Raw genomic sequence first — 24,930 nt, forward strand, 5'->3', positions numbered from 1 at the left:
AAAAAAATAAGTAAGAATAAATAAAACGAACTAGAAGTCATTTTATTACCACCACAGGTGTGCTCTTAATAAGGTCGGTGATCAACTCCTCCCCCTCTAGGGCCAGAGGCTGTTCCCTGCTTCCCCCTGCCACCTCGCTGGTATGCCCTGCCTAGTGGTTCTCCGGAAAAGAGCCTCAGAGCTGTCAATGGCAGGAGAGGAGCTCATGGAGCCCTGGCCGAGGAAGCAGAGGTGATCTGGAGAGTAAGGCATTTATGATGGCTGTGGCAGCGTGGATTTGGGGCCCAGGAGACCTCACCAGGAAGTGAGAGGAGAAGGGGTGGGGAGATGTGGGCAGTGGAGGTGCCTGCTGTGAGCTCAGGCTGGGGAGGCATTGTCCAGGCCCTTTGTTTGTGGGCAAGGAGAGGGTGTGTTCCATCTGCCTCGGGCCCAGCAGGAGGCCAGCGCTGAGTCCCGTGGGTTCCAAAAGGAAAGCCCCCCAGCCAGGGTGGCTGATGCCAGCTGGTGTGAGTGCTGTGCCACCCCGCTCTGTGGGACTGGTGAGCCTCTGCCCGTCCTCCAAGGAGGGACTGGTCCTTTAACTGGGGAAGGGAGGTGTCGGAGCTGCCCTGGGGCCTGGGGGAGCTGGAGGGGTTTGGAGAAGGCAGGAGACATGCTGGGATTCACAGTTCTCCACCTGACAGAACAGGGATGTGCATGAGAGTCAAAATGAGCACTTTTAGGGTTTAATGACCATGATTGAACAGGTTTCCTTGCAGGGTTGAGGGAGGGGCCCATGGGGAAGGATTGTGGGAGCATCTCTCCAGACTGCGGAGGCTCAGTGGATGTTCGAGGGGAAAAAGCTTGTCCCTGAGGCTGGCTGAGGCACAGGGTGTGTATGATTGAGGTCTGGCAGGGCTTGGCCCTCTTTCTCCCTGAACCCCTTCTGAGGGATCGGCAAGGCCCTGGTCTGTTTTGGAACCAGATACCTCTGGCCCCTGCTGCATCTGAAGCAGATGTGTGTTCCTCCAGATGGGCCTCCATGGTCCTGAGTTGTCGGCCCCTGCAGTGAGGAGAACAGAGACCTTTGGGACTTGGTGGCATGAGGGTCCCTCTTTTGGATCTGCTACCCAAAGCAGGTGCGTCTGGTTCCAATTGGAGACTGTTTGGAACCCGTGAGTGGGCCAATTTGTGGCTCTCGGGCTTGAGGGGCTGAGCAACCAGGCTAAGCCTAGCTAGCCCACAGGCACTTCCCAGAAACTCATGGCACCATCACAGTGTTGCCTGGGTGTTGAGGAGTTGGCAGAAGGTAGTGTAGGAACAGCAAACAGGTGTAATCTGGGTGTTGACTCTGAACAGTTGGTCCCAGGTGCCAGAAGGGCTGTGTTGAGGAGGATCCTGGGGTGCAGTCTGAGCTTGGTGGGAAGAGTCCTGTGATTGATTCGTGATGTCTACACCAGGCAAGGAAGGATGGCAAGGTGGCAAGTGGTAAGGTATTTGCCCTCCCTGGTATGGTGGAAAGACCGCCTATGTTTGATTTTAGGTGAGTAACTTTTACCTCTCTGGGTCCTTCATCTCTAAAATGGGAGTAAAACGTGGCACTTCCAACTTGATACACGTATTGTGGGGACTGAGTAAGAGAGTGGGGTGAAAGTACTGCATGAAATATAAAACAGCGACACAGGTGCAGAGTGGGGGTTTTGTTGTTATTGAATCACCCTGGACTCCCAAATGACCTAATAATAATAGTGTCTACAGTCACTGGACCAGACCACATCATGGTCTGTACAATAGCCATGGTTGATGGGCCAGGTGACCTGGCACCCATGCCTTTTATCCCCTCTTGGTCAAAGTGTCAACGGAGTGTTTGGTCATGTGTCCAGTTGGGGGTCACTCATTTCTCTCACTGACCCTTTCTCCAACTAAAGATTTAGAGACTGTTTTCATGTTTAATAAGAAAAGGACAGAAAAATCTCTCTCCCCTTGACTCTTACACTCCATTAAAGATAGCAGAATTGCTTTATAAAGTCTGAATGCCTGACAAAAGCACGTACTAATAACGCATGAATTATGCAAATCTGTGTAGTCACTTGATTTGCATAATGGAGGGGCTGGAGGAGGGCTGGGGAGGGGAGAGGGTGGGGGTGAAGGCACCAGCGCAGATCTGTGTGTAGCGGGGGACACCCATTCTCTCCTCCTTCCCCAGAGGGTGACTGTTCCTCAGCCTTCCCCTGCTGGCCCTGCGTCTGTCCCTCTCCCGCCTGGCTGCACCACCGTCCCTCCCCTTCACAGGGGTGTCACCGAGGCAGGGGCACACCGCCCTGTGCTCTCCTCTCATGTGGAACTGGCTTCATTAAATCTCACAGCAGCCCCTCCGTGTACAGACAGCTTTCCCCGGGAAGTCCCCCGGGTCATTATTTCTCCAAACTGTTCTGTCTCTCAGAGGTCATGGACTTCGTTAAGTGCCGTCTGGAATTGTAACCACTGCCAAGTGCCTTTTTTTCTGGCTCTGTGGGAAGTGAGGGTGAGGAGGCATCTGGAGAGGAGAGCTCACCTGGCTTCCTTGGTTTCTGATCATTGCTTGGAAGGGTTTGGCCCTTTGGCTGTCAAGCGGGCTCCATCTTCTGCTTTCCCCTCCGCCTGCCCTGAGCTCTTGCTAATCTTTGACTTCAGCTTTGATGAGGGCTGAGGTTGGGGCTGGGGGTACTTGAGGCCTGGCTCCTGTGGGTGCTGCCTGGGAAGCCTGGGCAGCTGGGGCTGCCCAGACTGAAGGGATGTAGGCACCAGCTGCGGAGGTGGGAAGGTGGGAGGGGCTGGGCTGTTGGTGTTTCCAGAAAGCACAGACACTTCCTGTTCTGGGTAAGGGGGATGTTCTGCATGGTGGCTGCAGGGACCAACCCTGGTTGGGGAAGGGGCAGGTGTATCTAGCTTTTGGAAAGGCTGAGCAGCCTGTGAAGACTCCCAAACAGGCTGGTGTTCAGCTCAGTTCAGCATACTTATTAGGTGTCTAGCTCTGTAGACCAGGGCTTGTGTTAAGTGCTAGAACCCTGGAGATAAAACAAGTACTTGCAGTTCTTACTGAGCTGATGAAGAAGCAGATCACCCCCATGTTTTCGGGTCTGAGGGCTTCCCAGGTCTCCCCTCACCTACTGGCTCCCCGGGGCTCCCACGTGCCCTGCTTAGCACCCGCCGTCCTGTACTGATGCACCCTCACGTGTACACCCTTGCCATGCTTCCCTCACACCTGGCCATCCTCTTGCGATCCTCTGAGGCCAAGGCTTTGTTCTGGAGAGGCTCTAAGTGGAATTGTCAGGTGAAGCAGAATGTACTAATCACATTACTCCCTGAGAGGTCCCTCACACACACTCAGCCCGCTCTCTCCAGCCCCGCCTGCCCCCTGGTGTCTTTGCTCCTGCCGGGGGCTGGGGGATACTCTTGAGCAGGAGAGCAAGGCATGGTAGGTAGATCTGAAAGACTTGCCGCAGGAAGTCTGGAGTGAGGGGGGCTCCGTGTTTGATCACAGGGGTGTGAGCTGGAATCCTGACTCCGTCACCTATAAGCTATATGATATTTTTTTGAGTGTCAATTTACCTCATTAAGAAAATGGGGGTTTCTGAACCATTTTTTTGGTTCAGAAATGGACTTAATATTTTTGAGTCAATTTCCCTTATTAAGAAATTGGGGGTTTCTGAACCAACAACATTCTGTTAAGCAATTATTCTTCAATTAAAAACTTAATTTAAAATTAAAAAAAAAATGGGAGTAATAGTACCTTCGTGGTTCCTAAACTTTGCTGCATTTTGGAATCACCTGGGGATCTTTGTTGTTGTTTAGTGACTAAGTTGTGTCTAACTCTTGTGACCCCATGGATTGTAGCCCATCAGGCTCCTCTGTCTATGGGATTTCCCAGGCAAGAATACTATTTCCTTCTCCAGAGGGTCTTCCTGACCCAGGGATCAAACCTGTGTCTCTGGCATCTCAGTGAATTTTTGCCACTGAGCCACCAGGGAAACCCTTGGGGATCTTTAAATAATGCTGTATGCTTTGTCATTCAGTCGTGTCTGACTCTTAGTGACCCCATGGACTATAGCCCACCATGTCTGATTTCCAGCTTTTGACTTTCTGATTTTGTTGGTTTGGGGTGTCACCTGCTATCAGTAGTTTCAAAAACTCCCCAGCCCAGTTGATACTGGGCTGCAAAGTTGGAAACTATTCCTCGTAGAGAGGAGGACTAAAGGAGATGACCAAAACACGTGGAAAAGACTTGATAAATGGAGGTGATTATTTTTTAATTCAGTTTCCTGTGTCTTACTCCATTTGTTGTGGGATCTAAGGGAGAAGGAGGGTTTTCATTTCTACTCCATACTGAGTTTGCCCTGAGTGCTGGCCCTGCATGGCCATCAGTGGCCTGTCTTTACTAGAAAAGCCCCTCCCTTCCCCCCTCACTGTCTCTGCAGCCCTGGAGCAGGCCCCTGTCTCCCTGACAGTCTCCAGGGAGTTTGTGATCAGACCAGGATGCCTGAGAGGGGATCCAGAGGAGCTGGGGTTGATGGTACCTGACCCGGCCTCCATGAATCTCCCTGGTGACTTAGGGGATGGAAAGGCTAGTCCCCACACAGGCCTCTGGGAGACAGAGGCCCAAGAAGCTGGCATGTGGGACACTTAAATCTGGATGTGGGGGTCTGATGTGGGGTGGGGGTGGGCTCAGGGGAGGGTGTCGGTGGGGACAGAGTTGGGGAGGGGCCTCTTCCTTCATCCCCTGACTCTGCTCTTGGGCACATTTGGAGGCTCGGCAGACCTGAAGTGGAGGCTGTGAAGGAAGACACATTTCCCTGGATTCCTCAGCTATTCTGACAGGAAGTTGTGCATCACTGGGGCTGACAGGAAGGAAATGGCTCTGCTATTTGGAGAGAAATAGAGAATTCTGACTGGGGCTGAGGAAAAAGGTGTTTGCTTGTAGAAGCCGTTTTGTTCCAATATAGAAACTCTTTTCTCCCCTCAGGCAATGTCTACCTGTTTATTTTCCTCTAAATGACAAAGATTGAGTTTAGCTAATGAGAAGCTGAGAGAGGGAAGTGAGAAGGGGTCCTGTGAGATTCCAGGAGGTGGATAGCCTTCGCAGGACGTGCGTCCTTCTGCTTTTAATCAGCATTTCTTACCCGGCTTCCTGCTTCGGAGCTGGAAGGCGACAAAGTGTTTTGTGGTCACACACATACCACTCTCTCCTCCATCCACAAACCATACCTTGGCACACGCCTTTGATTTCTATTTCTTTTTACCACCCACAAAAAATACAGTGAGTCTTTTAATAGCACAAGGCCTTTTGGATCGCTAACCAATTGGTCGCCAAATCTGTCCAAAGTGCGCTCAGAATAGATGCTTTTAATAAAACAGATTCTCTTTAAGCCAGGGTAAACCTATGAAATTTGTACATTTCTTTGAGAGCATCTCTACAAATTTTACAATATTGAAATTGCCACCCAGTGACCTTTCGGAAAGTACTAGATAAATTACAAGAGACAAATAGACCAAAAGGAGAAGTACAATTTCCAGTGCCTTGCCTACCAGGTTCTCAGGTGGAGTCTTAGAAATCTCTGGCTCCCTGGGCACCCTTCCCTCTGGCTTGTGGTGGCCTCTGCCTGCCTGCCTCTCTCCCTGCCCACCTGGATGTCCTTGGAGACATTTGCAGCTCTTAAGGCAGCTCTGGTATGTGGCTCTCGGCACCTCGTCCCATCTGTGTTTGCCTTTGCGCTCCACCATTCGAAATGCTTCCACTGGTGGCCAGAATCCCCAGAGATGCTCTTCGGGGAGACTAGGGGCTGCTTTGAAAGGCTCAGATGTTCTCCTGGCTGGGTGTGCCCCAGCCACGTGGGAGGTGAGAACCGGGCTGGTGTTTAAGCCTGGCCACCCTCCCTTGGAGCAATCTCTGCGTCCAGCTCAGCCCTGGGTCACCTGAGTGTGGACTGTCCACTTTGTGGATTTTCCTGCTCCTGGCCCCAGGTCAGGTCCCCACTGTCATCTCTCCACATTGGGCACCTTCCTTCCCTACCAGTTGGTGGTGCTCAGGAGATGTAAACCAGGTGTAGTATGCCGTTCATGCTCTGGGTAGGGAAAATAGAATTTGGGAGGCAAATGGTTTATCAAGTCACATCACTTAGAGCCCCCAAGGGGTCTTCTGGGGGCTCACTGCTCCTCTGGGCTCTGGGATCCATTCCACCTGCAGGGCAGGTACCCAGAGGTTTGCACCCAGGATGGGGGCGGTGCCACACAGCTGGGTCCTGCTGCCAGGGGGCTGCTAATTGCATAATCCTTGATGGCAGTGGCCACATGTTGACATGCTCAGTTCATGGATAAGTGAACTCAGCAACTGGACAGTTGCTTTGCCATCACTCTTCACTGACCTTTGTTCGCATCAGCTGGAAGCATCACTTGGGACCCCTGGATCTCAGGGGCTGTGTTCCCCACAGAGATACAACCTCACATGACTTTTGGTTGTGGTGAGACCCCACCACCCTCCCACATGGGGAGAAAAGGAGATCAGAGAGAAAGCTGGGGGTTAATGAGTATTCTGAGTGCTGCTGCCCCTTCTGGAGGTTAAGCAGCTTCACAAGGAACATAAACAAGGTGCTATCAATGCTGCCCAGGGGTTCACTCACTCCTTAATTTGATAGTTAATTCTTCAAACATTAGTGGAGTTTTTCTCACACACTGGGCACTATGCTAGGTGCTGGGGGGTCGGGGAGAAACTGGAGGATGAAAAAGATTTGGTTCCCACACTCACAGAGCTCACAGCCTGGTAAACAGATACTTAGTGCACTTAGATTGTCTCCCTGAGAGGCCTGGTGTCCAACAGAGAGCACAGAAGAGGAGGTGGCTCAGGAGAGTGGGGCAGTGGGAGTAGTGAGAGCATCCTTGGGCCTGGGTTGACTAGGAATGAGATAGGCCAAGAGAGGAAGGTCACTCCTGGTCCAGGAAGCATGTGCAAAGGCCCAGAGATGTGAGAGTGCAGAACATTTTGGAGCGTAACTAGAGATTCAGTGTGGCTAGTGTCTATGGTGTGATGGAAATGGAGAGGTAGGCAATGATCAGATAATGCAGGTGCCTTGCTTAAGGGGTTCATCTCTATCCTAGAGGCTGTGGGGAGCCACAGAAGGGATTTAGGCAGAGATGTGGCCCAATTTGTGTGTTTTTAAAAAATTTCATTCTTTTAAAAAAATTTTATTATTGAAGTATAGTTGATGTATAATATTATGTAAGTTACAGGTGCACAATAGAGTGATTCGCAATTTTTAAAGGTTATGCCTCAGTTATAGTTATTATAAAATATTGGCTATATTCTCCATTCTGTACAATGTATCTTTGTAGCTTATTTTATACATAGTAGCTTGTAACTCTTAATCCTCTTTCCCCATACTGCCCTTCCCCTTTTCCTCTCTCCACTGGTAACCACTAGTTTGTTCTCTATATTTGTGAATCTGCTTCTTTTATGCTATATTCACTAGTTGTACTTTTTTAGATTCCACATGTAAGTGATATTATACAGTACTTGTTTTTTTCTACAGTACTTGTTTTTTCTGACCTATTTCACCAAGCATAATATCCTCCAAGTCCATCCATATTGCTGCAAATGGTGAAGTTTCACTCTTTTTTATGGCCGAGTAATATTCCATTATATATTTGTACCACGTGTTCTTTATCTGTTCATCTGGTGATGGACACTTAGATTGCTACCATATCTTGGCTATTGTAAATAATGCTGCTGTGAACACTGGGTTGCACGTATATTTCTGAATTAGTGTTTTTTTCAGACATACCCTCAGGAGCGGAATTTCTGGGTCATATAGTAGTTCTATTTTTATTTTTTTAAGAACACTTCATACTGTTCTTCACAGTGGCTGCACCAATTTACTTTCCTACCAACAGTGTACAGAGGTTCCCTTTTCTCCACATCCTCACCAACATTTGTTATTTGTAGATCTTCTGCCATTCTGACAAGTATGAGGTGAAAATCTCATTGTGGTTTAGATTTGCTTTTCCCTGATGATTAGGGATGTCGGGCATCTTTTCATGTATCTGTTGGCCATCTGCATTTCCTCTTTGGAAAAATGTCTATTCAGTTCTGCCCATTTTTTGATAGAGTTGTTTTTCTGATGTTAAGTTGTATGAACTATTTCTATATGTTGTATTTTAACTCTTTTATTAGTCATATCATTTGCAATATTTTCTCCCATTCAGCACAATTTGTGTTTTATATTAACTGCTGTGGAATTTATATGGTGTAGCAAAAGGAGCCTGTGAGTAGGGAGCCTAGGGAGCTAAATTCTAGTTCTGGACCTAGCAGCTGATTGACCTCAGCCAGGTCTGGCCTCAGTGTTCTGGTTTGTAAGATATTGTTGTTGTTCAGTCACTCAGTCATGTCCAACTCTTTGTGACCCTATGGACTGCAGCACGCCAGGCTTCACTGTCCTTCACTATCTCCTGGAGCTTGCTCAAACTCATGTCCATTGAGTTGGTGATGCCATCCAACCACCTCATCCTCTGTCACCACCTTCTCCTCCTGCCCTCCCTCTTTCCCAGCATCAGGGTCTTTTCCAATGAGTCAGCTCTTCACATCAAGAGAAGATGCCAAGACCTGTCTGAACTCTGACATTCTCTGCACCCAAGACCTTGTCTCATTTTGGCGCCCGCACCTTTAATTCTGCGCTTGTCCATCCAGCTCTGGCCACCTGACCCGTGTCTCCTGGCTGTCCCACCATGCTCAGCAGCTGGTGGCAGCTGGAGGGAGAGGGGTGAGTTCTCCAGGAAGAACATGCCCTCCTGACCCCTGGAGCTCACTGGCCACCTGGCCTTTTCCACCCCTGCAGGAGCAGCTTCTTTCCCCCCCGCCCCAGCCCACCTGGCTCCCCATGGCTCACAGTCCTGGGCCCAGCTGGGTTTCTTCAATGAAGCAATTCATTCTCCTGGGCCTAACCATCCTCCCTCCTCCCTCCTAACCTCCGCCCCCCAACCTCCTGCCACCAGCCCTCCTGGCCCCAAGTGACAAGAGGCAGCTGATTCGGAGTCCCTGCCCGGAAGCCAGGACATCTGTGTGGAGAGATGTCAGTGCCTTTGGCCTGTGTAATCTTTTCCCTTTGCTCTGACCGAGGTTTTAAAAGCTTAGCAAGTTATCAACCTCAGTGGTTGTCTGGGAGCACCAGCATTTGATCTTCCTGCCTAGGTACCCCTGAGCCACTTCTGCAGGAGAATTGAAAACTGCTGTGGCTGGAAAGACAGGTTTTCCTCACAAGCATCATTTGTTCCACTACGTTTGCAGAGTTATTGCTCCTGGTCCTAGAACTTCTCCAGGGTGAGGAGCTGGGAGAAGAGCTTGGCTGGGGCTTCTGTTTTCCTAGGTCTCTGATCACAGCTGTTACGTTTAAAGGCTTAAACCATGGGTTCTAAACAAATAAATATCTGTTTAGTTAGTGGAATGAGGAAATTAAAAGTGAGTCAGATTCCATGCCCCTGCCCCCGTTTCTAAGAGCTATTTACTACCTGAATGATCAGAACTGCAATGGAATCATTTTGCTTGATTCTCCTAGGGAATTTGATATGGTCTTTCATTCATTCTATTCACTCATTCATTCATTTGAGTATTGAGCATCCATTACTATGTGCCAGGCCCTGTGTGAAGTAATGAGGACAGAGAGACAAATAGGACCCAGACCCTGCCATGAAGCAGCCCAGAGTCTGGAGTGACCATTCAGTGAGAGCCTGGGGGCTCCAGCACAGTGAGTTCCATGCAGACCTAGAACTCTAGCCGACAATCTTAACCCTGTTTCTGGAAAACAGGGAAATAGAAGTAGTGCAAGAGGAAAGAAATGTGAATGAGGAGAGTGAGATGAGGGCAGAGGAAAGAGAGAGATGGAAGAAAGGAAGTAGCAAACTTTCCCACGAGAGAGACGCTGCAGACGGCCCTCCAGTTCCTTGAGGCAGCTCATGGCCATGGGCAGCAAGAACCCTGCAAGGGGGAAACCGCCCCCACCCCGCCCCGCCCTGCTTCCTCTCAGCTCAGCACTGGCAAGCTGGGTCATAGGCAGGCACTTCCAGCTTGGTGCCTCAGTTCCCCTATCTGTAAAATGGGGCATTGCACTGGGGGGGTCTTAGAGATCATTGAACTAGCATGCTGTAACCAGTGCAGGGCAGAGTAGATATCGGCAGGAGCCCAAATAAACACCCTGGAAGTAGAAGGCAGTGTTTGTCTAGCTTCTCCCATCTCAACACTGAGATACCCTTAGGTGTCTGAGGCCTGTGGGCATTCTGCCATTCCCCTGCTAACAAGAGGTATCTTCCAGCAATTTCCCCCACTGACTAGTGGAAGAAGGAAGGTTCTGGGTCTCCTTGGTTGTATATTTTTCTGGTGTGGACATTTTTTTCTTGGCATTTCTTTTTCTTTCTGATGGTAAGATCACTTGAATTGCTCCAGGTACAGTGTGAGTCTGCAGAGTGGGCCTGCAGCATGTGATTCATTGGACAGGCTCCTTGGCAGGCCTGCCTCCAGCTACTTGCAGAGGCTATCCTGAATGTCTCAGCATGAGGCCAAGTCAGACTACTGAAGCCCAAGGGTCACATTCTGGAGGGCTCCAGTGCAGGTCACACTCATTGATTGCTAAACAAAACAATGTTTTGGCAACACAAGGTTATTAGTAGGAGAATTGGGCTCCTAGCTGGGTGACCTTGGGTAATTGCTTAAATTCTCTGAGCCTCAGTTTTCCCATCTGTGAGATGGGAGTGACTTTCCCTATCTCCCGGAGATCCAATAGGAAACTGCAAGAACGTGCTTTGTAAATGGGGAAGCCCTAAACTGACATCCATGACACAATGATTCAATAGCAAATATATTCTGATACTCAGCCTTCTCCATGGTTGTAGCTTCTTCTGTGCTAGTAATTCAAGCCACAGAGGGTTAAGGCAGCTAGGCACATGACTGAGATTGTCCATAATTGATAGAATAGACCTGAAAGGAGTGACATATAATTGCAGTTAATCCATGCCCTGTGACACTGACATTGCCCTGCTGAAAACTATCTACTAATAATTGCTTTGATCTAGAAAAATGATGCCTGTCTATGAGCCTGGGAGCAGGCACCCTGGCCAAGGGTCTGCTAATGGCAGCATGGAGCCCAGCCGCTGCCACTGGAAAAGGTGGGCGGGGAGGAGACATGGAAGCAGGATGGCAGGGAGGGGCCCCGATTCTCTGAGACCCTGTGGCAGCAAGTGCTACATATGCAATCATGCGATTCACTAAATAGGGATGTTTTTGAGAGCATGACATTAATAATTGCTATTCATATCAATAACTATGCCAGACAATAGGCATAAACTGGTCACTCCAGAGAAAACCTGCATATATATGGTCACTGGGTGCACAGACAGTTTGGAGCTTCTGGGAACTCTTAGGTGGTAGAGCATTTCCACAGTCATGATTTGGTCTTCACAATAACTGTGGAAGGAAGAAAGGAGTTTTTACTCATTTAATGGATATCAAAGATAGGAGAATGAATGCACTCGAGCAATCTTGCCTGGAAAATCCCACGGACAGAGGTGCCTGGTGGACTATAGTTCATGGGGTCGCAGAGAGTTGGACATGACTGTGGCTGAGCACAAAGATAGTGCTCGAGCTAAACCAGTCCAGTTGGGATCTTTGGCCTGGCCTGGCTGGTGGCTGAGCGCAAGCGAGTAGAGGACAGCTGGCCAGGATCAGGAAGCTCTGGGGCTGGGGAAACACATGGTGCTCAGAGGGAGAGACCCTGCAGCTTGGGCTTCAGAAGAGTAGAGTGACCACACCCATGGGGCATGCAGGGCACAGATGCCAACAGGGACTTTGCTCGGGTCTTCTCCAGTCCTGAGCTCAGAATCAGAAGACTCCACCCCTCACTAATCACATGATCTCAGCTATTTGTGTGATCGCTGTGGGCCCCAGTTTCCTCCTTTTTCAAGTGGGGACAATAATTCCTTGTCATAAGGATTAAGTGAGACCCTGTATGAAAACGTGTGGCCTCAGAGACTGACATGCCACTGGTACTCAGTAAATCCTTACAGAGTTAGAATCTGGAGAGAATTCCCAGAAGCAGTACCCTTTACAGCAGGAGTCCCCAACCTTTTCAGCCCCAGGGACCAGTTTCATGGAAGACAGTTTTTTCCATGGACCAGGGGTAGGGGGATGGTTTTGGGATGATTCAAGCACATTACATTTACTGTGCATTTTACTTCTATTATTATATCAGCTCCACCTCAGATCATCAGGCAGTAGATCCTGGAGGTGGGGGATCCCTGCTTTAGGGCACCATGGGGATCTATCTACCTCGAATCATTTCTGATTTGGATCAGGTAGAGCGGATGTACTCCCAGCCTTGAAATCAGGGCTGCTTCAAGCTCTTGCAGGGAGGAGGTGGATAAGAGAAATACAGGGGGGAATTGAGAGCTTCCTGACTCCCCTAAGCTGTGATTGTCTCCTGTATCCACTGTGTGGGGTGGGGGCTGCATCCAAGGAAGCTTCAGGCCTTGTGATTCCCTGGAAGTTCTGAACACACAAGCAGCCCATGCTGTCTGGCTGCCTTGGCCATTTAGGCTCAAGGATAAGCTTGCTTGGACATGAGTAGGAGTTACGGCTCCTAGGGTGCCCTGTTGCTGGAAATGATGGCAGCTCAGAGCCAAAGGTAGGCAGGTTGGCAACAGTTTGGTGCCGGAGAGCTAGTGAGTGAGAAAGAGTGATAAAAATGCCACATCCGGCCTAATTAATAGCCCGTGTTTGGTCTCTACCACTTCTATCAACATCGTCCATTACATCCAAACAATTGAAAAGCCTGTGCCAAGCGCCTAGGAGTTAACAGCTCATGGCTGTGCTGAATTTCTGAAAAACAGTATTTCCACTTCTTATGCAGCTCTGAAATGCCAATTGTTTCATACCAACTGGTTATTTTTCCAGACCATTTCCCTTTATTTATGTTTAAGCTTTTTGAGTTTTAAGCAAGAAGATAGAGAACCTGGACTAGGTGATTATTATTTCTACTGATTTGCCCTTGAATGAGCCATAGAAGAAATGTCCCTTCCCCAAACATGAACTGAGTATGTGCAGAGGGATAGGAGAGGAATCAGAGAGGGGTCCCGCCCCTTGCAGAGGTGTGTGGCTGATGGGCAGGCAGAATGGGGACGTGGCAAAAATACCAGCCCAGCCCTCAGAAGACTTAGGGCAAGATAAGCCTTTTCTGTTACCTGGTGTGGGGCCTTGACTGGGGACAAAGCCCCTCTCTGGGCCCCCATTTCCTTACCTATAAAGTGGGGCAGTTAGACTAGACAGCAGAGGGGGCCCCTTCCCGCTGAGTCTGTGCGTTGAGTGGAGGACTTGCTGTCTCACGTTTATTGGCAAGAGCCCGGGTGTGGAAGTGGAAGGAGGATGATGCTGTCCTTGGGCTGCTGCTCCGGGAAGCCTGGAAACGTGGCAGGGGAAACACGGGACAGGGCTGTTCCTTATCCGGGAAGCTCCAGCCTTCAGAGATGTCTGTGCAGCCTGCCAGGCGGTTGTTTTTCTCACCATATGTGATTTCTGGGCATCTTAAAATTTTCACTTGGCCCAAACATTGCCAGGCTCAGGGGTTGACTGTGCCACGTGTGGGGATGGAAGTGGGCTTGCGTCTGGGTACCAGGCTGGGAGTGGGCAGAGAATTGTGCTGTCTGATGAGATTGGAAGGTGTCAGTGGGATCATGGTGTTGCTTCTGCTGCTGCAGCAGCCTCTGGTGCAGACAGAGGCAGGGGCTGAAGGGTGAAAAGAAGGAAGAGAATTGTGGGGGGTGATGAGGCTGAAAGATGAAGGGTGGGGGTAGTCTGTGGCTGTCAGGTGGTAGGAATTCTTATTTCAAAGACTACTCATCTGAAGAGGCGTTTATCCAGTTCATTGGGTAAACTGGTTGACCACAGCTCTTGCAGAGACTCCAGGAGTCTGGTGCATGTCCTGGGGCTGGATGGGGAGAGAGAAGCCTAGGCCTGGGTCAGACCTGGCCTGGTTTGGTTTGTTCTCGCTGGGAACCCAGTGTGCACACACAGCCTTCTGCAGAGCAAAGTGATTCCTGTTGTTTTCTTGGTTATGGTGGCCACATAGGTTTTAATAAGAGGAAAAAAAATGACTTCAAAGCAAGCCATCCAGAAAGCAGTTATTTGTCTCCAACATTCTAGAACATTAAGAAAAGGGGTCTCCTGCCACCTGGAGGAACTATAGGGATGATGGTCTTGGTGAGGGTAGCTCTGGATATTTGCAAGGAGAAGCCCTCTCACAGTGATGGCAAACCAAGCAGCCTTCTGGTAGGGCTCTGCCACAGCTGTGGGGGTGAAGTAAGTTTAAGTGGTTCTCTGTAATGGGGGACCCCCAGGCTGCCAGGATGCATGTCGGGACTAGGACAAGAGCCCTTCAGTGTGTGCTTCTCCCGAGATGAAGGCGGGGATTGGGACCTTCAGAATGAGATGCATAGTGACAGGTGTGCATTCATTAAAGCTGGAGAAGGTTGTATGGGGCTTTTTGACACCATAAGAGTGATGTAATTGCTGACTGGCCAAGAGCACTCACATTCTACAAGCAGAAGAGGATGAAAGGTAATCAGGAGCAGATTGTTTATTGGAGAAGGAAATAAAATGGCTAGGTGAGAGATTTGGAGGTGACTTCCTGGGTAGGAATCTAGGCTTTTGGAAGACAGATAAGTTTAGAGCTCTTATATCTTCAGAAACAGGGGAGGGTGGCAGGGATAGCTACCCTGTGAGCCTAAGCCTGGGAGCCCCCAAACCAGCCTCTAAGCTTTGCTTCAACACAGGCTGGTGTTTGATAGGGGCTGAGCTGGCCTCACTGGGCCTCAGTGTCCTCATGTAGGATGAAGGTGAGGACAAGTTGATTTCCAGGGGTGCCTCCAGGTCTGGTACTTGTATATTTATTGATATTTGTCTTGGGGAGGGGCCCGCTTATTGAGGACTTTTGCATAGGCACATATGATACCAAGATCAGAGTGAGGCTTTATAGAGGCATTTGTTTGTTTAGCTTTATTGGGGGCTAAACACTTGAGAAAGCTGAAGCCAGGTCTGTGAAAAAGCCAGAGCCTTTCCAACATAGTATAGGCTGCCTTGATAGAAAGTGAGTTCCCCATTCCTGGAGGCAATCAAGCAGAGACTGAATGACCATATGCCAGGAATCTTACAGAGATTCATGAGCTGTTTAGGAGAGTCATGAGCCATTTAACTAGATGGCTTTTACATTTCCTTTTAACTCTGTGGAATGCCACTGCCTATGCATATGATTGTTCAACAGCATTTCCTCAAGACAGTGATGGCAGCCCTAGCCTTCTGGGCTTCATTCTTGTGCCCCTAGAGGAGCCGTTCTCATCTCTGGCTTGTACATTTGAATCACTGAAATGTTCTTTGAAATGTCAGTGTCCAGGCCTCACCTGCAGAGATTTTATTTAATTGTTCTGGGGTGGAGATCAAGGCCCCTCCATGCTGTTGGTGCCCGGTGGGCACCTTTCTCCCCTGCATTCTCCCTGATGGGGTGAGGAGACAACGCCACCCCTCCACTCCTGGTTTCATTCTGCCTTGGTATTGAGCTCAAAAGTCTAACCTTTCGACATTCATTCACCCAACAAACTTTTGTAAAGTGCTTACTTCTTGTTGGAAGTCCTAATGGGCCAGTTCTTGACTACTTCAGGAGCAACCAGCCCCAAACTGCCCTAAGAGAGACCTCATTATGTGTATTTCAATGTCCCACACTTAGCACAGTGCCTGGCACATGGCAAGTATGTAATAAAAATTTTGATTGAATTGCATGGAATCTTTGCCAATATTGTAAGTGGGGCAGGAAAATAAATTATAAGCAGGCATGCAGTAGAGAAGTCATGATATGCCAGTTCCCCTCTGCTCAGACATTGTAAAGGAAACCATCTCCTTAATTGGAATTATGTTTGTGGCCCTAGGGATGACCCATCTGACTTGATATTTTGGTAGTGTGGTCCTCCAAGTGACCTTTTTGTCCTTTCTCAGGGCATTGCATGGCAGGAGAGCCGAGGCTCGGAGAGGATGGTTTCCTTTTAATTGGTGTCCCGGTCATTGTGCTGGCTTCAGTAACCATTACCAGGCCACCGTCTGCTCAGACCCGATGCCCTTGTATTAGCTGCACGGTGTCCCTCAGCCATCAGTTTTCATTTCCTTCTGGGAGTGACAACTCGGAGGGCCACAGAGAAATGCCCCAGGCCAACCTGACTTTATGAGTTTTATTTTGAGACCTTTGGGGTCCTTCTTTTCACAAGTGTTTTCTACCTGACCTCCCCACTGCAGGCCTGATCTGGGCTGCACTTACAACGATGATGCAGACCCCCAGACCTGACCTCAGGTTGCTCACATTCTGTCATGGTAGTAAGTGACCGAGGTTTAATGGTGACATGACTGGGGCCTCCTCAGAGAGCCATGAGGTGGGGGATTAGTCCCGCCTGGGAAGGCTGGGCTGGAAATGGCGATATTCTGATGATGGGTGGGCATGCTATATGTCATAAGATTCTCTGGGTGGAGAGAGCCCAGACCTTGAGGTCTGGCTTTTGCCCAGGTTAGAATCTGATCTCCACTTCATCCTCACTTGGGGATGGTAGGCAAGCGACAGAGCCTCCCTGGGATTGTCCTGAGATCTAAAGCCATCACACCAGTGCCTGGCCATGCTAAGCACAATTCTGGCTGTTATTTTATTTTTTTTATATGTAAATGTTAATTACAGAATGATGTTCAATTGTACAGAGATACCAGTTTGTTTATGCATCTCCGATTGATAGACATCTGAAATGTTCTCTGAATGATAGACGTTTGAAATGTTCCAGTTTGGAGCCATTATGTTTTTATTTATTTGTATTTTGGCTGTTCTGTCGGGCATGTGGGATCTTAGTGCTCTGATCAAGAATCGAAACTGTGCTGCCTGCAGTGGAAGCATGGTCTTAACCACCGGACCACCAGGGAAATCCTACGGCTGTTATTTTGATTGTTTATTAGTTGTCATGTATTTGGAAGCTCAGGATGGAAGTGTCTACCTGCTTGACACACCTCAAAATTTTCCCCCCTTCATTCAAATATTCAAGTTTCAACTAATACTTATTGACCTACTGTGTGTAGGACAATGTCCGAGACACCAGGATGTAGAAGTGGACAAATGAAATTGAAAAATACTGTCCTTCTGGGGCTTCCATCTTGGTGGTGAGCGACACCCCCTGGGACCTGGTAAAGACACACACTCACCTACACAGAGGGCTCAGGATGGTGGGAAGGTGCCTGCAGCTTGGTCTCCACTACCCAGGCTGATGCTTAGCCCTGGTGGGCATCCAGCAGGACATGGTCTCTTGCTCTCCTCATCTGCACAGAGAGCCTGAATGCTCAGAAAAAAGCATCTTTGGGGAGAAGGCACTCTCTGAAGCCTCCTTTGGTCTCTGGTTAGTCTGTAATCCTCACCTCACATTCAGGATGTAAGGAGCCACTTGTACATCTTCTCTCTCAGCATGGGCCTTCTGCCCATTTCTTCCAGGCCCTACGCACCTGCCCTTCATCTGCCAGGTGGGATTCAGGCTCAGCAGCCCAGGGGTGAATGGGGTTTTGCAACTATCTAGCACAGGGCCTGGGCATAGTTAAGTGATCAATAAATATTTATAATGTGAATGGATGAGTGAATGAATGTTTGCCCCACTGCAGACCACCAAAGCTGTCTTTCTGAAATGTCTGGGGGGCATCTTTGTATATTGTTGCAAATCTCAAATGCTGATGATATTGCGGGGGCATTCCGCAGCCCCTCCCTGACCCACAACTGAGACACAGCTGACTTTCCCTGCATTGACATCTGTGTAGCGAGAGAAATGGTGCTTGGCTACAAGAGAATGTGAGCTTTTCTTTCTGTGAAGAAAGAATGAGTTTTTTTCATATGCATTATTTTACTGTATTCTCCAATACTAATGAGAATTGATCTTATTAGATCTGGCTTGCAGAGAAGGAAACAGAGGCCCAGGGAGGTTAAGTGACTGGTCCGGTGGCACATAGCTAGTGAGCAGCAGAGATATGACTTGAATTCTGACTTTTTGGTTTCAAATCCCATGTTATTTAGAAAAAGACAATGGTAATTTTCTTTGTTAGCCATCTTGTTCTATTTGAGGAGAAGTTGGCATGAATGAGTTTTGTTGCTGACTGTTTCACAGTCACAATCTCATCATGTATAGAAATGCTTGAGAAAAGGGGAAAAAAGGAAAAAATTTTGGGAGTGTTCTTGTGACCTATGTATGTTTCATGGCAAGTGTATGGCCAGTGCCAGCAGCCAGTAGGCTTCAGGGACTATTTGGTTCAAGAGTCTCATTTTACTGGGGGGTATTGAGGTCTAGTGGAGAAGGAAATGGCAACCCACTCCAGTATTCTTGCCTGGAGAATCCCAGGGACAATGGAGCCTGGTGGGCTGCCGTCTATGGGGTCGCACAGAGTCGGACACGACTGAAGCGATTTAGCAGCAGCAGCAGCATTGAGGTCTAGAAGAGTGATGCAGCCTATCTAAAGCCAGGCATTTATCACAGAGGTGGCTGAGACTTCCTGGGTCCTCTGATGGCAAGCCCAGGGCCCACTCAAGACTTCTTGGTTATGAAGCACCCTGGGTTCTTGGCACTTCTCTCTTCTCAGGCCTGTCAGAGGCCCAAGTGCCCTCTGAAGTCCCGAGGGTCCACCTTCCCATCCCATAATGCAGCTTTGCCTGTTTTCCTTATTCTAAAGTTAGACATCCAAGGATGCAGAGGGTCTGAGTGATTCCACTCTGGGCCATGAGTAACCAAAATCAGATTCTGGTGGGATCCAGGCTGGGCAGTCACTCTGCAGATGCCAGGAAGAGCCAGGGATGTATTTAAATCAGGCAGCTTAACCTGGGATGATGCGCCTGAGCTAAGAGATGAGCATTAGAGTGAAAGGTGTGGAGGGTGAATGAGAATAAGAGATCAGGGAAAGAGGCAGGATAAGAGCAGAGGAAGGAGGAAGTCAGGGGCTTGATTCTGGTATGAAAGCACCAGGTTGAGGAAAGAAGCTGAGTCTCAGCAGAGAACATCAACCAAGAATACAGTCTCCCGGCCAGTGGATGAGGTGCTGGATTTTAATTTGCATAGCATTAATTAGCAAGAGTGTCCGATTAGGACAACCATTATAGAGCCACAGTATTAAGCTGATGCTGAAATGTCAATCAGTTTTGGAGCCTCTCCATGAAATTGAAGGAAAAGTTGACCTTATTAAGCAGAAAAGAATTCTAAATCAATTATTTCCCAAATCAAATGCATAAAATGTAGATCTTAATTCAGGAGATACAGACTTTAGATGGTATCACCTCTTCCCCTCTGGGGATTCCAGCCAGTAACAGAGATCATGAATGGGCCTCATATGTACACATGCATACTCATTCTTGGGGGAAGTCACCTCCACATTTTTTACCTGATATGTTTCACTTGTTTTCAGTGCCCCTCTAGGACTCTGCTTGCAAGTATGGTTTTCTGTTATTTTCAAATGTTCCAACGATAAAACACATTTAGGACTTCAAAGTCTCTGGGAAGATCTACCATAATCATTACAGTTCTGGCTTGTCTTTGGAAGTTACAAGGCAGGCGGGGAGAGCAGTTTGTACGGCTGGCTCAGAAGCCAGGAACACACTCCATCACACTCCGCACAGCCTCAGGGGAGGAAGGGCTGGAGCGGTTCTGAGAAAGCTCACTGCAGAAACTGGAGGCTGGAAAGGTCTGAGCAGCAGGGCAGGTGGGGTGTTGATGCATGGGCAGAGCACGGGGCCTGAAAGCAGATTATCTGGAATAAGTCCTGCTTCCATTTTTTGGCCACATCCTTGGACAAATTAGGTGACTTCTCAAAGTCTCAGTTTCCTCCTCTGTCAAAGGGGGTTGACGATGCCCACCATGCATGGCAGGCCCCTACAGCAGTGCTTTACAACAGGTTGTTGTCATCAATGAGAAGTCATAGATCTGTGCAGGGCTGGTTCTTGCTTGACTTGGAGCAGAACAGGGACCACACAGATGGGGGCATCTTGTAGGAATGTGGTTCACCCTCCTTCCCTGCTAGGAATCCCCTCTACAGCACCCCGATGGCTGTAGCCAGCCTCTACTAGGATGACACAAACTCAGCATCTCACATGGGAGTCTAGTTCATTTTGAAGGCACGGGGGGAGCATGGTATATAGAAAAATCTGATGTATAGCTAAAATCTGGGCTGGTTGTATGACCTTGGAGAAGTCACATTGTCTCTATGACCCTCAGTTTAAAAAAATTATTTATTTATATTTTTGGTTGTATTAGGTCTTTGTTGTTGCATGTGGGATTTCTCTAGTGGTAGAGAGCAGAGTCTACTCTTTGTTGCAATCCTGGGGCTTCTCATTGCCGTGGCCTCTATAATTGCAGAGCCCGGGCTCTAGGCATGGGGGCTTCAGTAGTTGTGGTGCATGGGCTTAGTTGCTTCACAGCATGTAGAATTTTCCTGGACCAGGGAGCCAATCTATATCCACTGCATTGGCAGACGGATTCATACCCATTGCACCATCAGGGAAGTCCCTCAGTTTTCTTTTTAATCAGCAAAATGGAGACATTATGACCTCATCTGTAGGGTGAGGATGCAAAGTAATTTGTGTAGAAGGCATAGTCTGGGACCTGGTATGTAGTTGACACTTAGTAAACATTAGGTCAAAATAAAAGCACTATTATTAAGAAGTTTCAAGAAGCACTCATTAAGCACCTGTTGTACTCAGAGCATCAGAGGTAATACAGTTGGGTACCCTGACACTTAATAGAATCATACTATATATTTTCAGTCATTTTTACATTAAAAATAATTGGAAATATATATATAGTTTTGGGGTCTGGATTTATCACTTGATATTGAATTATGAACCTTTCCTGATGTCTTCAAGTATTCTCTACAGAAGTGGCTTTAAGTGACAACATAGTGTTCCATCACTGGCTAGTCTCCAATTTGCTTACCCACTCTAATATTTGGGAGCATTTAGGAATAAGTGGCTTTGAAAAAACAACTCATCTGTTGAGGTATGATTCGTAAGCATTCTTGTGTATTAAGGATTATTACTCTATTGTTTAAAAGTTCTGAGTTGCAGGGGAGAAGGGTTGATCGGTTGGGGTGATCACAGGGCTTGTGTATGTATGTACACACACCTGTTTGGCCCCCACTCACTGCCATCCAAGGGCCAAAGGGACTCACTGGGCTGGGAGGGAGTGCTGTGAGCAGCTCAGCCCAGTCCCACAGGCTCTTAAGCCCTACAGGTGCTTGGGTTTGCTTCCAGAGATATTTCGCCTCCGTGAGAGGAATCTTCCACATACCCAGCACAAGCTGCCAGGCCTGAGCTACTGGAAGGGGGCCTTCTAGTTCCCTATCCATGAACTTTGCTTTAGTTTTTGGCTCGCTTTTTATCTCTTTATGGCATGTGGCAGCTAGCCAGCCCTGATAGCTGCCATCATCCAAAGAACCATATCAATTTCAAGCTTAGTTGGAGATCAGACAGCAAAGAAAAGATAATTCTGCATTTTAACAGATAGAAAACATTTCTAGTCCAGCTGACTTTTTTGACATATTTTTGACTATTAAAAATGGTTGATGGTTTATTTTTTATTGACGTGCTAAAGACTGCAAAGAAATCTGTAAAGTAGCGAGCATTCCCGCTGATCCAGTGCACGTTCGTCTCCACCTGGGCTGGAGCTGGCCAACGAAGTTTCACTGGCCAAAACCAAGAAGAGGGTGGGGTTGCCTTTTACGTAAAGGCTTTGAGTTTTAGAACAAAAGGAAGAGGCTCAAAGGAGAGGAGACAGCATCTGGCCCCTTTCCCTTTATTTCTTCCTCTAAAAATGATGGAAATAGACTTGGATTCTGATTTTGGTTAATTTCTGCCAAAAGAAATTAATTAGAGTTTGAAATACGCAGCTGATCCCAAATCCTTCCCTGAGGATGCATGATGCTCCCCAGATGTCTTCAGACCCCTTTGAGAAGAAAGTGATGGTCATTTCTGGCTCGAAAACATTATGATCTGTTCCCAGTTGATTTCTGAAGGGGAAGTGGCCTTATCCTCAAAGTCTGAGTGTCCCTGAATTCACCACCTGCTCTTCAGCCCCACTAGGTCTTGTGGTTTAGATGGTGTTTCAGGCACCCAATAGTGCTTTCAAAGATTGGAACCTTCCAAAGGGCTGAAATTGTGTTCTGTTTTGTCCTGGGCCCTTAACTGGAGCAGCATAGTACTCCTCGAGACATCTCTGTGCACGTGTGCTGAGTAAATGATTGGAGGCTGCTCTTCATTAAGTGTAGAACATACAAGAGGCTACATGAAAAGTGGCTTATAATTAGACCATTGTCTGGGAAGAGCAAAATGGACATCTTTCCCTGCAGCTGGATGGTCCTACATAGTATAGAAAGTCGGGGTCTGTGTATAAGCCACTTTGGAAGCTTCTGGTAGGCAGGGGATCTCTGTTAATATCCTGTAGTGTCTAGCACACTGTTGGACACCTAGCAGGTGCTCAAGAAACTAGAAGTGATTGAAATCGTCATGAAAGAAAGAAAGAATGAGCTCCTGCGTGGGTTCTCCCTTGGGTTCCCAGCACTAAGTGGGCCCCAGAACTGTATCAAATAGATGAATGGTAGATTGGCAGACACTAGGGAGAGCTGCTCTCTTTCCATCTCAGCCTGCAAAGGGTGACTGAGAACACAAACTTGGGCATCTGGGAATCCTGGGCTCAAATCCAAGCCCTCCACTGATGCCAGTGGCTGCCCCACATTGGAGCCCCCCCGCCAATGCTGGAGATCTCAGGTACCCCTCCCTCTGTCTCCGAAAGCTTGCTTTCTTGGACAGTGATGTCTCCCCCCTCTCTACTGAAGGTTTCACATGGTAATTAATTATATCCCACCTTTGAGAGGAGGAGGAAATGTGGACTCACTCCAGTATTCTTGCCTGGAGAATCCCATGGACTGAGGAGCCTGGCAGGCTATACAGTCCATAGAGTCTCAAAGAATCGGACATGACTAAAGTGACTTAGCATGCACTCACACACCTTTGAGACACCTTCCATTATTATCTTAAGTTGTCATTTGGGTCTCTGTAAATGGACACTTCTCACATTTTTATTCTGTTTCCCACTGAAGAGTGGGCTGAGCACTTTTGGGCAGTGAGTCAGAGGCCTTGGCTTTGAACCCTGGCCTGAGCCACTCACCCGTCTGAGCCTTCACCTGTAGTATCTATAAAGTTGGGTGAAAGACCTAGGGCTGTCTTGAGGATGGATGAGAACAAGGTGTGAAACCACCTTGTAAACAGTGAGTTGCTTTGTGGACACTAAGCATTTTATGATTCTGGAGCACAGGGACTGTTTCTCGTGTGGCAGGCATCTCTCAAGATGCATGGGGCTACAACAGCGTGCTTGGAAGTACTGCTGGCTCTCTGCTACCTTTGTTTAGGGCTATGTTCCCTCCTTCCTCCAGGACTGGGAGCCACCTCTGCTCCCTGGCTTCCAAATGCCCAGGAGGTACCAGCCCTGCAGAGAAGGTGAGGGAAATGACAGTAGCCATCCCTCACAGGGCCGGGTACCAGGCTAGGCACCTTACATATTGTTATTCAGTTGCTCAGTCGTGTCTGACTCTGTGACCCCATGGATTTGCAGCATGCCAGGCTTCCCTGTCCTTCACCGTTTCCTGGAGTTTGCTCGAGCTCATGTCCATTGAGTCAGTGATGCCATCCAACCATCTCATCCTCTGTCATCCCCTTCTCCTCTTGCCTTCAATCTTATAGAGTGCCTTTATCTTTCACAGCAGCCCTGAGAGGTAGGTACTGCTATTATCCCCATCTGATGCCAGAAGCCACTGAGTGCAGAGATAGAGTGAGCAGCCTGAGATCACATGGCTAGTAAAGTGGCCGTGTCAGGGGTTGGATCCAGTGGGCCAGTCTGGAGCTCTTGCTGCTAACCATGTGGGTCCCCTAAGCTGCCCTGGGGCTGGAGGACTGCAGCAGAGGCCAAATGACCCACCCTGCCTCCCCCAGCCTCAGCTGAAGGGACCCTCAGTGCCCTTCTCCTGCCCAGGAACCTCGCTGTGCTCCTGTGCTCAGCCCCCTTCCCTCTCCAGGAATTCCTCCACTGCCCTCGCTTCCTTCCGCACCCTTGGCCTAAAATAGGAGAGCCACCACCAGGACATTCTCATTCATTCCTGAGAGACCTCTGCATTGTCAGGATGGAAGGGACCTTGGAATCCTCTGCTTCAGGTTTGTTAAGAGGAAAGAGAGGCCGAAGCTGGCACAGTATTGATGCCCAAACCAGATAATAGCGGCACAGAAAAGAATTATGTTCATATGACTTATGAGCATGGAGGCAAAAATTCTAAACAATACATCAGCAAACTGGATCTAGCCATGTATAACAAACATAATACATCACGCCCAAGCAGGGCTCATCCCGGGAATGCAAATATGATTTAACCCTAGAAAACAGAGGCTCAGAGGGCAGCTACGGAGACTGGGCCAGCCCAGGGCCCAGCCCAAGGTGCTTTTGGGGATCTGGCTAACTTTGTGCTGTATCCTGCTCCTGGGAGGTGCTGGTGACAGTCTTTCCTTTGCTGTCACTGCCCCTCACCCCTTTACGTAGCCTCAGAGTGAAATGTTCTCTCCTGGATTTTTTCTAATCCTCTCTTTCCATTTCTCCTGCAGGATTCCATGTTTTCGTTGGCCCTGAAATGCCTTATCAGTCTGTCTACCATCATCCTTTTGGGTTTGATCATCGCCTATCACACACGTGAAGTCCAGGTAGGTGCCCTTGCCCACATCCCTTCATGCAGGGGCCGTTCCTCTGCTCCAGGCTGTGCCCGCCCGCCCCCACTCCCTCAGGAACTAGGTGGGGGATCTCACC

At 48.6% G+C, this 24,930-nt stretch overlaps 1 protein-coding gene across 7 annotated transcripts in view; it reads left to right on the top strand.

Moving 5' to 3' along the window:
• Positions 1 to 24,930, top strand: part of KCNN3 (potassium calcium-activated channel subfamily N member 3) — a 168,505-nt gene that overhangs the window by 20,902 nt on the left and 122,673 nt on the right. For all 7 annotated transcript variants that reach the window (XM_081494611.1, XM_081494612.1, XM_081494609.1 and 4 more), the window contains exon 2: positions 24,732 to 24,827. In XM_081494611.1, the coding sequence (XP_081350737.1) occupies positions 24,732 to 24,827 (96 nt within the window). The remainder of the gene's footprint in view (positions 1 to 24,731; positions 24,828 to 24,930) is intronic.

Source organism: Giraffa tippelskirchi, chromosome 5 (genome assembly GCF_054371585.1).
Source record: "Giraffa tippelskirchi isolate mGirTip1 chromosome 5, T2T-mGirTip1v1.2.pri, whole genome shotgun sequence".
NCBI lineage: Eukaryota > Metazoa > Chordata > Mammalia > Artiodactyla > Giraffidae > Giraffa > Giraffa tippelskirchi.